Source organism: Hypanus sabinus, chromosome 1 (genome assembly GCF_030144855.1).
Source record: "Hypanus sabinus isolate sHypSab1 chromosome 1, sHypSab1.hap1, whole genome shotgun sequence".
In the NCBI taxonomy this organism is placed as follows: domain Eukaryota; kingdom Metazoa; phylum Chordata; class Chondrichthyes; order Myliobatiformes; family Dasyatidae; genus Hypanus; species Hypanus sabinus.
Window position 1 is genome coordinate 114,065,826 of NC_082706.1, and position 14,459 is coordinate 114,080,284.

The following is a 14,459-nucleotide window of genomic DNA, read 5'->3' on the forward strand; positions in this document are numbered from 1 at the left end:
GAAAAAGCTGCTAGTGCAAGTGGAGCATGCAAGCTCAGTTTCAAAGTTTAAGAGAAGTTTGGATAAGTACATGGATGGGAAGGCTATTGAGGACTATGGTCCTGGTACAGGTTGATGAGAGTAGGCAGATTGGCATACACTAGATGGGCTGAATGACCTGATTCCCTGCTGTACTTTTTTATGACTCTACAATCTCTCCAATTTTAAAAGCTAAATTGCCACCACTGAGCCAAGATAATTTTTACCTTTTTCTATCATCTTTGATATCAATAGAGTATTCCACTGTTTTCTGATACTGTTGATCTTTCTCCATAGATATCCTGCAATCTTTCTTTAAGATGGCTAACTTATTTGCAATACAATTTTATGTCATGGATACTTATTTATTAGAAATGAGATCAAAATTGCTTACCCTGTTTTACTATTGAGCACTTAGACCCAAAAGATAGAAGAGACTTTTGTCCTATTGATATGGGCTGGATTTGAAATATTTTTATTGTCCCACAGGAGGCATTGTTGTGAGACTGGGAATCATAGTGGTTTAACTTTATTATACCTGCCCTGAGAATGCTGTGTTTATCCACTGATCACAGGATAGCCAATATCTTAAACATTTTGTGTCTATTGTAAGATATTTCAAAAAATGATTCATCACATCAAGTTTCAAGATGATAAATGAATAAGATGAAGCCTTATTTGATATCAGTGAGTTTTCAAGAGGCTTTATGCATACCACTTAAAGAAATCTTGTTGGTTTCAAGTCACAGAACTCACGTCAAACAGCTCTTGTATTCCACTCTGATGCCCCTCATGCGTTCAAGATCATGTTTGGATTGAAAGGACAACAATAACATGAGAGCTTAATAAAAAGGAGGGTTTGGGCTCAGTTGGACAGCTGCTTCATAGGAGCAATGGGGCACATAAGTGCTATCATATTTGCCCTGCACTGCATCTGCAGTGCAGCAGCTGTGTCTTCTGGTAAGGATGAAGTAACCTCTTTTGACTTGCAGGGACGTTAAAGGAAATTTAACTTTTAATTACTGAAGGCAGAGCTGCCTGGATGGTTGCCCATTATGGTTGCTTCCAAGTGTAGTGGCAAGCTACATTATCTGGGAATGTTCTAATTTTGATCGTTCTCTGTAATTCTATCAGTCAGAATGGAATTATTGTTCTTTTGAGCTAGGAGCAAGTTTAGCTAACCAGATTCTTCGCTTGTGATTTACAGTAATCTCAGGAATGGTGAGGTTTGTTAGAGTGAATTTTTGTGTTCAGGTCATTCACATTTAGCAAATGGCTTTGGCCACCAGTCTTCTGTTTTAGAAAGTACTGTGGACTGAGTTCATAACAGTGCATTTCCTAAAAGCTGTGAATACCAGACACTACTGACGCTGTAGTTTGACCAGACGCTGTAGTTTTGAAGACAGTATTATCTATACTTTATAAATATGAATCGTCCTCTATGTTAGCACATAAAATACCAAATATATGTATTGTGGATTTAACTTGCATTCTGAAAGGCTGTGAATACCAACCTAGACATGCTGGCGTTGGGAGGAAAAGATGAAGTGAGAAGGTGTGATGTTTTGTACGTAGCTTCAAAAGAAGGCATTGTCTATACTTTGTAAATAGGGATTGCTCTTTGTGTTTGGCAAATAAATATCGAGCCCACATTGGGCTGGCAGACCTTTTCCACCAAAGGGTCTCCGTATGATGCTTGCTGTACCTTATTGTGATGAATAAAGAAGCTGCTTTGTATCTACCAGTAACTTGCTCTCCCGTGATTTCATCCATGCTACAACAGGGTTAATGGCCATTGTGCATGAGAGGGCACTTTGGGGCATCCTGCAACCAGGTAGTGTTGCATGGAGTTTCATTGCCCAAGTTCTCCCTGGTGCAGTGCCAAGCTGAAAATTTTACTTAGAGTTGCACAAACTGCAAAATCAGATCGGTATAGCAGGAAGTGCTTTTCCTGGGTTCAATAATCTGGAAAAGGGAACGATTAAATTAAAATCTGACACCTGTTCAGTTCACGTAGTTAAATGAGACATCTGCACTGGGGCAATTATGTTCAAAGGACATATACTCCCAGGGTGGACCTAGTTACCTAGCTTGTGGAAAGTAGAGTGAGAAAACTGTGTTAAGTATTGGAAGTGATAATTCTGTGTCTTATCCTTTGTTTTGCTTGTGCTTTTAGTGCATTTTCCACAGATATATTAAAGACATCAACCTTCCTCCTGGCAATCTGAATCAAATGTTATTGAACAAATGATATGCTGTTTCATTTAAAGCTCAGATTCTTATTGGCATGTTACTGAAATAACTTATTTTCTATTTATCTTGCATTCACCAACCTATTTCATTCCATGCTGGCAGTCTATATCTTTTCCTCCTTGGGATTTAGACTTTTAAATTTTGAGCTGCCTCACACACTTACTTCTCCCATTTCTTGCTGTACATGTCCTTATATGCATTAGATACTGCATCTTATCTGCTTCAACCCTTCCCAGTTCGTTTTAGTTCCATTTTTAAATTTATTTCCCACCACGGGACTGAACCTCGGCAATTTCCTTTTAACCTTGCCGATATCCATTTCCCACTCCTCTGTCATGGAACCTTACTCTAACACTAACCACTTCTATAAGACAGAAATTTTCTTCATTCTTTTTGCTCCATCCTTAATGGATATTCATTCAGCAACTTGCCATTCAAATCTCCATCCCAAATTCAATTTCATGCCGTTATATCATCCTCTGCTTTTAACACCCTCCTATGCTCAGTTTCATCATCCCTTCTTTATTGAATTTCACCTCTCAGCTATCACCCTCTATCTCATCCCTTCATTTCGCTTCTGTATTACCGACAAGCATTCCTCTACACTCTGTCCTGATACAGCATCTTGACCTGAAATGTTGATTAATCCCTTTGCCTGAACAGATTGTAACTACCCAATGACTTCTTACAGCCGTTTGTCTTTTGTTCCACAGTGCGTACTGGTCTGGATTAAATGCCACTCCAGGTTTACACTTCTGTGGCTAATCCTATGTTCTTCCTGAAAGTGCCCAAATCCCTTTTCAGGGTAATTAGGAATATGTAGTAAGTGAAAAATATAACTGGGAAGACAATCTCTGCAAGAAAAAAAAAGTCAGACCAGATGAGAACTCAAAATGTGTTTGTACAATTGTTGACATTAGTCTTTCCTAGCCTTTCACCATTGCAAACAAGGGAAGCATTATAGGCAAGAGTCATGTTTTATAAACCACGATGTATCACTGATGCTCTCTCATTCTTCTTTAACTAATCTGAGTTGATTTTTAACTGTCTAATACTGTAGAATACCAGCAAGAATCGCAGCATCTGAGTTCCTGTGAACTTAAAAGAAAAAGCTCCCTTAAGAAAGACGCCTATATTCCCCAGTGTACCTTGGATGGTAAATACAGGTGGGTTATTCTGTAGATCTTACCCTGCTGATTTCTAACCAGTGTTACAATAAATGGGGGGAAAGGGCCTTGATTCAGATTCAGAGGGCCTTGAGGCAGCAATGATTGCAATCTTAAAGGGAATTTGAATTTGTACTTGGATGGGAAAGGTGTAAAGCAGGGGTTCCCAATCCTTTTATGCCATGGAACAATACCATTAAACAAGGGATCCATGGTTGGGAAACTCTACTGTAAAGGTGTAAGGCCGTAATGTGGGCAAGTGAGATCAGTGTTGATAGACCTCACATTTAGCAGGTCAATGGGCTTGTTTCTGTGCTATATAGCTCCATGATACTATATTAACCTCACACAGATCCTCTATTCTGCATTAGGGCCGTAGAGCGATATAAACTCTACAGCCCAACAAGTCCATGCTGACCATGATGGCCACCCCTTAATCCTGACTCCCTGCGTTTGGCCCATATCCTGCTAAGCCCTGCCCTTCCATGTTCCTATTTAAGTGCTTTTTAAGTACTATTGTACCTGCATCAAGTGCTTCTTCTGGTAACTCATTCCATATAGTTACCACACCCCACATGAAAAAGTTGCTCCTCAGGTCCCTTTTAATCTTTCTCCTTTTACCCTAGGTCTATGTCCCTCAGCCTTGAGGAACATGCTGAGGAAAAGACAACAACTATTCACCTGATCTTTGCCCTTCATGATTTTCTGAACTTCTACTTGGCCATCCCTCATTCTCATAGGTTCCAAAGTATAGAGGCCTAGTGTAGCCAACCTCTCCCTGTAACTCAGGCCGACAAGTCTCAGACAAGCAGGTTCCTACAATCTGGGGACATGACCTTCCACAAGAGTTCTTCCATGGATATTATTCGGGCTTTAATAACTTATTGTTGATGCAGGAATATACAATGCACTAAGGATGGAAGATCTTGTTGGTGTGTCAACAGTGAGGGTGACATGGTGACAGGAAGCAACCAAAATACAACAGCAATTGCCTGTAAGTATGCAATACTAATCATTATCATAATTAGTCAACAGAATATTAACAATGTTCTTTATCTTTTAAAAATATTCTAATTTCCACTTTGCTATTATTAAACTGTCACCTAAAAATCTGAGATTTATTCTTACTCTTCAAATTCTAATATAACCTTCAATACACTTTTGTGTGGAGAGACTATCTGCACTGCATATTTATACAATTCTGCCTATATTAACACAATCTCATTCACTGTAGTCTCCAATGAACCCCTGCTATTTTTACAATACTAATGCAAAAATTAATCTTTATGGTATACTCTCATGGTATACTTTACAGGACAGTTTGACCCATTGCCAGAACCTCACTTGAATGCATCAGTAAAATACCTGTATATTTTAATATACTCTGAGAAACGGCCAACAAAAATTGACATAGCGAAGAAAAGTTCTAAAAGGGTTCATAATCTCCCAGAAATTTCCCCACCACCTGTTTTCTCCCCCATATAAATATTAACATAATCCTGGGGAGATGCTGATTGACATAATCCTGATAATCCCCTGCAAGTATTGATTCAAAACTTGGGAGTTCGGGTAGGTTCCAGCACAGACTCCTGCAAATGTTGACATAATCTTGGTAATTCCATTTAATTACCATAGTAGTTTGTGGCTCATGTAGCAGTAGAAATCATGTCATTAGAAAACCATATGATTTGGATGGACAAAGATTAAGGGGGCCCCTTGACTGAGAATTCCAGCAGATGTCCGTGCAGTCCCACCTCTAAATTCCCAGATATCTGGCCCTGTAAAATAATCTCTTTTTATAATATTTCAATTCAAAGAATAGAGGCTCCTTTTAATTACTCAATTTCTATGATACTAATAATAAATATTACAATTATTGGAACATTTGGCTGGAATTTATCCCGGGTTGGAACTTATCCCAGCCAAGATCTACAGACTATTCCTCTGATTCCCTGGAAGAGATTTTATCTATTAACTTGCTCCACGATAGCTGCTATTCTGTAATTAAATTTAAAACATTTGTGTAGATTCTAGTTGATAACTTATTCTTCACAAATAACAATTATTTTTATGCAACTCATCGCCAGGTAAATATTCCTTTCTTTATAAGCCTAGGAGTATTTGTTAGACCCCAGTGCATACCACAGTACAACGTACCTGCAAAGTTATCGCTTTCCCCAAAGTCATAATTTTATTTTAATAATCCATTTCTTTCTCTTCAGGCTTGTCCTTCTGCCAGCTCCATCGCCAGCAGATACTGTTGAGTGGGTATGTAAATAGCCAAAGCACGCCTTATATCCCTCAGTGCACACAGACAGGGGAGTATGAAGTTGTGCAGTGCAGTGCTGGCACTGGTCAGTGCTGGTGTGTTGACAGTGACGGCATGGAGATTTATGGAACACGTCAAAACAAGCATCCAGATCACTGTGAGTACTACTTTCCGCCAAAAAAACAAAGAACCAAAGTGTTTCAACAGAGCAAAGAGTGCAGAACCCAAATGCCATTCTAGCCATTCTCTTTTGAAAGTACAGTTTTTAACTGGATGACAATAGTGCAGAGGGTACTACTCCTTTGACCATCCAGCAGTGTAATAATCAAAAATGGAATGTGCACTGTGCCTCCTGACAGGGATTTCTTGATTTCCCACTATCATCCACAATTCATCCGTTTCCTGACATCATTGGTATTGCTAGAACTGTAATTTCTTGATAGGCCCAGTTAGAAAAGCAGAGACTGGAAATTGAACCTCAGGCCATGAAAGGTAGTGTAATAACTGTTTATGCACTGGCATAATAAAATCAAGCAGTGGCTTAAAATCAACATGAAAGATGCCTTAATTTCTATGACATTTCTTTATAGGTGAAAAAATGTACAAGATCAGTTGATGCATGCATTTAATCATATGTTTTACAATTAGTTTAGAAACTAATGGTGTTAGTGTTTGCTCTCCCAGCTGGGAGATCATAATGTGTTACCACTTCTCTAGATGTTTTGGAGTTTCCAGAAACTAAGGCAGAATTGACAGGAAAATTACAAGAAATGTTTTTTTTTAAATGGGGAAATGTGATTATCGAAATTATTCTGAAAGCCAACACTGGAAGTTAAGAAGTAAAAAGGAGTTAAAGATCTCAGGATCCACATACAAATCAGAGTAAAGGGGTGGGATTCAAATTCCTGGGATGTTGTACCAGTTCTGGGGCAGGTGGGACCAACAGAATAAAGGAAGTTAAGAAGCTGTAATATCACACAGGGCTAATTTCTATCGTCGTTGGTGAAGAGTTGAACCTTCCAGTGACAAATTTTTAACGACGTTTCATAACATTTTAAGCTTTTTAGTAACTACCTTCTGCCATTGATCATTTACTGCAGTGCTATATTCCTTACAAATTTAGGGATTTAATAGGTGTTCAATTCTTGACAGATTTTGATAATGAGAAGAGGGAAGAAGGATTGGTATCCAGAGGACAGAGATACAAAGTAGCCAATGAAATAAACAAGGATGAAGTGAGGATCATAAAATTGTCCAGGATTTTGTGAACTGGAAAATCTGACAGAATTATTGATGGAATTAGACAAGTATTTGGGAATGGAAACTTTGCAATGTTGCTTGTAAAAGTAATGTTGTGGTATTAATTAAAGAGCTCTTTCAGAGCACCAGTTCAATTATTCCTTTTTTTCAACATCACCCTGGGTTCTGTCAATTTCACTTTCAAGCTTTGAACTCCTCTATTCTTTTCCTTCAATTTAGCTCAGTGGCAGAACTGATGTTTAAAGCTGTATGTATGATGTCTCAGGAGGTGTATTTGGTAATGCTCCTGGGGAGAGTTTGAAGTAAAACAGCAGGAGAATGGGAACCTCTGCAGATGGACAGAGGAAAGTGAATGAAGCATTCCAGAATCACAATCAGGTTCAATATTATTGACATATGTTGTGAAGTTTGTTCACTTTGCTGCAGCAGTGCAATGCCATACATGATAAATTCAGAAAAGCAATAAATTATAGAAAGATAAGACCATAAGACATTGGAGCAGAATTAGGCCATTCGGCCCATTGTGTTTGCTCTACCATTCCATCAAGACTGATCCCAGATCCCACTCAACTCCATACACTTGCCTTCTCGCCATATCCTATGATGCCCTGACCAATCAGGAAACTATCAACTTCCACTTTAAATAACCTAAGGTCTTGGCCTCTACCGCAGACTGTGGCAGAATATTCCATAGATCCACTACACTCTGACTATTAAAAATTCCTCCTTACTTTTGTTCTAAAAGGCCACCCCTCAAATCTGAGGCTGTGTTCTCTGGTTCTGGATACCCCCACCACAGGGAACATCCTCTCCACATCCACCCTATTTAGTGCTTTCAGCATTCAGTATGTTTCAATGAGATTCCCCCCCCCCCCCACACACACACACACATTCTAAATTCTAATGAGTTCGTCCAAAGCTGCCAAATGCTTCTCATGTTCCCTTCATTCCTGGAATCATCCTCGTGAACCTCTTCTGGATTCTCTCCAATGACAACACATTCTCTCTGAGATACGGGGCCCCAAACTCTTGACAATACTCCAAGTGTGGCCAGACTAGTGTTTTATAAAGCTTCAGCAGTATCTCCTTGCTTTTATATTCTAGTCCCTTTGAAATGAATGCCAACATTGCATTTGTCTTCTTTACCACAGACTCAACGTGTAAATTAACCTTCTGAGAGTCTTGCATGAGGACTCATAAATCCCTCTGCTCCTCTGATGTTTGTTTTCTCCCCATTTAGATAATAATCTTCACTGTTGTTCCTTTTACCAAAATGCATTATCATACATTTCCTAACACTATTTTCCATCTGACACTGTTTTGCCCATTCTTCCAACATGTCTAAGTCCTGCTGCAATCACATTGCTTCCTCAGCACTACCTTCCCCACCATCTATCTTCAGATCATCCACCAACTTTGTCACAAAGCCACCAATTCCAACATCTAATTCTTTGACAATGTGAAAAGGAGCAGTCCCAATATTGACCCCTGAGGAACACCACTAGTCACTGGCAGCTGACCAGAAAAGGCCCCCTTTACTCCCACTTACTGCCTCCTGCCTGTCAGTCATTCCACTATCCATACCAGTATTTTTTTCTGTAATACCATATGATTTTATCTTGTTAAGCAGCTTCATGTGTGGCACCTTATTCAAAGCCTTCTGAAAATCTAAAGGAATGACATCCACTGCCACTCCTTTGTTCACCCTGCTTGTTACTTCCTTGCAGAACTCTGACAGATTTTTCAGGCAACATGTCCCTTTACAGAAACCGTGCTGACTTTGACTCATTTTATCATTAGTCTCCAAGTACCCTGAAACCTCATCCTTAATAATAGTCTCCAACACTTTCCCAACCACTGAGGTTAAGCTAATTGGCCTATAACTTCCTTTCTTCTGTCTCATCCCCTCTTAGAGAGTGAAGTGTCCTTTGCAATTTTCCAGTCCTACAGGACCATGCCAGAGTCAAGTATATTTGTATATTATAAATCAAAATAAGTAGTGCAGAAACAAAAATTTTAAAGAAGTAGTGAGTTAGTGTTCATGGGTTCAATGTCCATTTAAGAATCGGATGGCAGAGGGGAAGAAGCTGTCCCTGAATCGCCTTTGGGCTTCTGTAGCTCCTTTCTGATAGTAGCAATGAGAAGAGCTCATGCTCTTAGTGATGGATGCTGCCTTTCTGTGGCACCATTCCTTATAGATGTCCTGGATATGACTGAGTCTGGTACCCAAGATGGAGGAGACTAACTTTTCAGCTCTTTGCAACTTACTTCGATCCTGTGCAGTAGCCCCCCCCCCCCCCACCCCACCATACCAGATGATGATGCAGCAGCCAGTTAGAATACTCTCCATGGTACATCTGTAGAAATTTTTGAATGTTTTAGGAACAAACCGAATCTCTTCAAACTCCTAATGAAATATACTTGACTTCTTTACAGATGTATCGATATGTTGGGATCAGGTTAGATTCCCAGAGATATTGACACCCAGGAACTTGAAATTGCTCACTGTCACTGCTTCTGATCCCTTTATGAGGACTGGAGTGTGTTCTTTTGTCTTAACCTTCCTGAAGTTCACAATCAGCTCTTTGGCCTTACTGATGTTGAGTGCAAGGTTGTTGCTGCAACACCACTCCACTAGCTGGTATATCTCTCTCCTGCATACCTTCTCATCACCACCTGAATTCTGCCAACAATGGGTGGCATCATCAGCAAATTAATAGGTGGCATTAGTGATATGCCTAGCTGCACAGTCATGGGTGTAGAGAAAGTAGAGCAGTGGGCTAAACATACATTCCTAAGGAGATTGTTAGCGAGGTGGAGATTTTATTACCAATCCGAACAGATTATGATTTTCCAGTTAGGAAGTCGAGGATCATGTTGCAGAGGGAGGTACAGAGGCCCAGGTTCTGTAGCTCTATTTCCCCTGTAACCTATCCAGCACTTATCACACTCTGTTAAAAAAAAACTGCCCTTCTCATCACCTTTAAACTTCCCCCTCTAACCTTAATACCATAATAGCATGTCCTCAGGTGATGGTGAGAAGGCAAACCAGGTCTATGTTGATGAAGTCCCAATGGATTGTTAATCTTGAAACTCTTAATTGTGGGGAAAGTCATTCATACAAAGGTTTTATTTTCTTAACTGTGTGGTTTTGTACCCAATAAAGGTCCCTCAAGTTGTGAGATTCGAGATCGGCAGGTGCTCCATGGCTTCGGGATAAAGTCACCACCCCAATGTTCTCGGGACAGGAGCTTTCTTGACGTCCAGTGCAGATTTGTCAGCACAGCGGACATGACAGTCTTTGACTTGGTCAATAACTTCAACAGGTAAGAAGGAGAAAAGAACTTAAGTAAAGTTGGAAATGATATCATTCAGAAGTTAAAAGTAGAAACAATGCAAATCAGCAGAAGGTCTGTTAGCACGTATTGATAGCAAACTGCAGCCAGAATTTCCATGGAGCTGATTGTGCCTCATTATCATAATTTCATGGAAATTGAGGTGGGGACAAGTTGGTGCCTATTCTGCTCACATGCATGATCACCAGATTCAGCCATGTTTGTGTTAAAGTCAGGGGGGCTGGAATGGTAACTGAGTGAAGAAATTTCCAAAACATTGAGAGATATGAGGACTTAGCAGTAAGCCTCATGCTGGACAGTCAACTGTACTTTAATATCTGAAGAGATTGCAGATGGGAAAATCTGGAATGTCTCCAAAGCCAAAAAGCTGTAGACACTGCAAGAATCTGTCTTTTACCTGTTCAATTGAAAAGACAATGACTTGAAAATAACTTCTCCTCCATGGATTTTGCTTGAGCATTTTCAGTTTTTATTTTGTCAGAGTGGAATAGGGCTAAAGGATTTCAGTTACAAAGAATAAAGTAAAGCAGATTAAGAAGAGATTTATTGAAGATGTTCAAAACTATAATAGATGTTTATGGTGTAAATTGAAAGAAGTTTTCAGTTTTTGTCCCCGTATTTTAGAAACTATAAACTAACATTAGAGACTGTTACGAAAAGATACTAAAGACTATTTCCTTGGTCAAGAGGGTTGTCATATCAAACAGGAGCTAAAAATATTCAATCTGTATTGCTTGTAATTTTCACAAATTAGGAGTGATATTATTGATTCCAAAGTGGCCTGAAAAAGTGAATGTTGACGTTTCCATTAGAAAGACAGATTTCATCATAGTTACTAGATAAGAGGGCAGTCATTTAATATTGAAGTGTTAGGGATTTACTTCCTTGAAAATAGAAATGAGTATCTGGAATTTCCCATCTGGATGGTAGTGGAGGTCACTGGAGACACTTATAGAGAAAGCAGATGATTTTTTTTTAAAAATCAGGGATTGAGGGCAATGATGAAATGGCACAGAAGATGAGGTCTGAGGTAGATCAGCTATGATCATTTAGAATGGCAGGGCAGATGTGAGGAGCTAAGTAGCCTCTTCGTGCTCTTACATTCTTTGTCATAAGAAATAAATGATAAAATGAGATAAAAACCCTCATTTCAAAGCTCTGTTAGTTTTATTGGGACAAGCTTTAAAAGTTGTGATAAGGATAAGGGAGATTTACCAGAATGTTGCCTGGTTTGGAGAACAAGTCATATGAAGTAAGGTTAGCAGAGCTGGGACTTTTCTCTTTGGAGCGTAGAAGAATGAGAGGGGACCTGATAGAGGTCTACAAGATTATGAGAGGCATAGATAGGGTGGATAGTCAGTACCTGTTTCCCAGGGCACCAATAGCGAACACCAGAGGGCATATGTACAAAATTAAGGGAGGGAAGTCTAGGGGAGATATCAGGGGTAAGTTTTTTACAGAGGGTTGCGAGTGCCTGGAATGACTTTTCAGGGATGGTGGTGGAGGCTAAAACATTAGGGGTATTTAAGAGCCTCTTGGACAGGCACATGGATGAAAGAAAAATGGAGGGTTATAGGGTAGTGTGAGTTTAGTACTTTTTTAAGGATTATATGGGTCGACACAACATGGAAGGCTGAAGGGCCTTTACTGTGCTGTGGTGGTCTATGGGTCTATGGGTAAAACAAATTATACAAAGAATGTGATTTTACTCTCATAAATCTTTCTCATGTTGGTGTTTAATTTCTATTAAAAAATAAAGCATGTTCATGTTCTTACAAACTGAATTTGGACCTGCTATGTCCTGCATTCTATGTATGTATACCTTGCAGCAGAATCTATGATCAGCAATTGTGAAGTCATTCCAGAGCTCAGGGCCCATGTACAGTGGTTATAGGCATGACTTTCAGATCCGAGCTGAAAATCTCTTGAGGTATGCAGAGATACACAGACATCTTAAATAACTTTGAGGCTGCAAGGAAAAAGAGAGTTAATGAATCAATCGAAGAGTTTGAAATTGAAATGAAGTTGCTACAGTTCAGGGAGGCAATGTGGGTCAATGAGCAGTATGGTATTCGAAGGTTTCAGAGGTACATTTAATGTCAGAGAAATGTATACAATATACATCCTGAAATGCTTTTCCTTCGCAACCATCCACAAAAAACAGGAGTGCTCCCAAAAATTGAATGACAGTAAAACGTATGAACCCCGAAGTCCCCCTCCCTCCTGCGCATAAGCAGTGGCAAGCAACGATCCCCCCCAACCCACCAGCATCAGCACCCACCACCAAGCTCTCAAGTGTGAGCAAAGCAACAGCAAAGACACAGACTTGCAGTTACCCCAAAGACTACTTGTTCACCCGGTATTCAACATACCACAGGCTCTCTCTCAGATATTTGGGGACAAGCAGCAGAATTTGCTCTTTGTTTTCACGATCTGGGCATTATTTACAAAAGCAGCATTTATTGCCAATGCTTGAGGGCTGAGCTACCTTCTTGAATGCTGTTTTCCTTTCAGTGATAGTACTTCCACAATACAGCGGGACAGGAAGTTCCAGGATTTAAATGCAGCAACAAGGAAGGACGGGTGATATATTTCCAAATAAGAATGGTGCATGACATGGAGGGCAGCCTGGGGTGGTTGTGTTTCCTTGAGGCTTCTTGGCAGTAGAGGTTATGAGTTTAGGAAGTTGCTGATATGACAGTAAGGAGAATAGATTTGGGCTACATACACAACAAAATTTATCAGCTGGTAAGCTAGGCAGTGAAATGGCAGGATGGATTTTGGTCCTGTTAAGTACAAAGTGATATACTTTGGGAGGTTTAATAGAGTATATATCATGAATGGTAGGACCATAGGGAATGTTAAAGAAAAGAGGAACCTATGGACAGAGCACAAGACTAGGTCCCTAAAGGTAGCAACACAAGTATAGTAGATAAGATGGTGAAGAAGGCAAATGGGATGCACCCTCATTTGACTAAGGCATACAGTAAGGAGCATGGAGGTCAAGGTACAACTTTATGAAACTTCTTTTAGGCCACAGGTGTAGCATTTTATGTAGTTCTGTTTGTCACAGTATTAGGGTGTAATTCACTGGAGTGCATGCAGAGGATATTTACCAGCATGTTGCTTGGGATGTTATCAGAAGAGATTGGTTAATGCAGGGTGTATGTTCTTTGAAGTGGAAGCAGCTAAGGAGGCCCTGATAGAGGTTAAGAAATTTATTAGAGCCAAAATAGAATGGTAGGTGCAAACATCTTCCCCTTAATGGAGATTCTGAAACTAAAGGGGATAGTTGCTCTTAGCAATTCAACATTTGAGATTGTGGCAAAGGCATTTTCTTTCTATATCATTTAATAAAGTGTTTCGGTGAGCAGCTGGATTGCCAAGGCAGGGATACAGTAGCTGTGTACCAAGTGAGGAAAGTGAGATTAGTATAGATAGATACTTGATGATCAGCATGGATGCAGTTGGCCAAAGGATCGGTTTCTCTGCTGTTTGATTCAATAGCTCTCTGACTTTATCAGCCCATCATTAAATGTTAATAACTAAACTGCAAATGCTAACAATCTGAAATAAAAAGATACTCAGTGGGTCAGGCAGGATCTGTGGAAAGAGAAACTGAAATAATGTTTCAGGTCAAAGACCTTTTGTCAGAATAGAGAAAGAGATAAAAGTTTTAATTGCTGAGCTGTGCAAATTAATGGATTGATAAGAAAAAAGGAGAATATCTATGAAAAGGTGAATCCAGAGCTTCTGCAGTGAGGAGCAGAGATGCCGAGTTTTGGAGGTCTGATAAACCTCAGCTTATTGATGCTTCTTCATGACCTCTTCTGTTGGTCTGCTCAGAAGCAGGTTTAATATCACTGGCATATGTCACGGGCTAAGCATGCCTCATTGAGGTGTTGCCAGTGTTGATTGTCAGCAAGAAGGAGATGTTATTTCTGTTCTGCCCTGACTGTGGTCTCCCTATGAAGAAGTCAAGGATCCACCTGCAGAGGGAGCTACAGAGGCCCAGGTTTTGGAGCTTGTCGATTAGAACTGAGGGTATGATTGTGTTGAATGCACAGCAGTAAACAATAAAGCGCAGCCTGAGATAGGTATTGCAATAGTCCTGCTGATCCAAGACCATGTGGAGAG

At 39.9% G+C, this 14,459-nt stretch overlaps 1 protein-coding gene across 1 annotated transcript in view; it reads left to right on the top strand.

Moving 5' to 3' along the window:
* Positions 1–911: 911 nt before the first annotated feature.
* The window catches only part of tg (thyroglobulin), a 350,909-nt gene continuing 337,361 nt past the window's right edge, over positions 912–14,459 (top strand). Inside the window, exons 1-5 of the mRNA XM_059987817.1 lie at positions 912–978; positions 3,332–3,437; positions 4,334–4,431; positions 5,660–5,863; positions 10,133–10,292. Coding sequence (XP_059843800.1) covers positions 912–978; positions 3,332–3,437; positions 4,334–4,431; positions 5,660–5,863; positions 10,133–10,292 — 635 coding nt within the window. The remainder of the gene's footprint in view (positions 979–3,331; positions 3,438–4,333; positions 4,432–5,659; positions 5,864–10,132; positions 10,293–14,459) is intronic.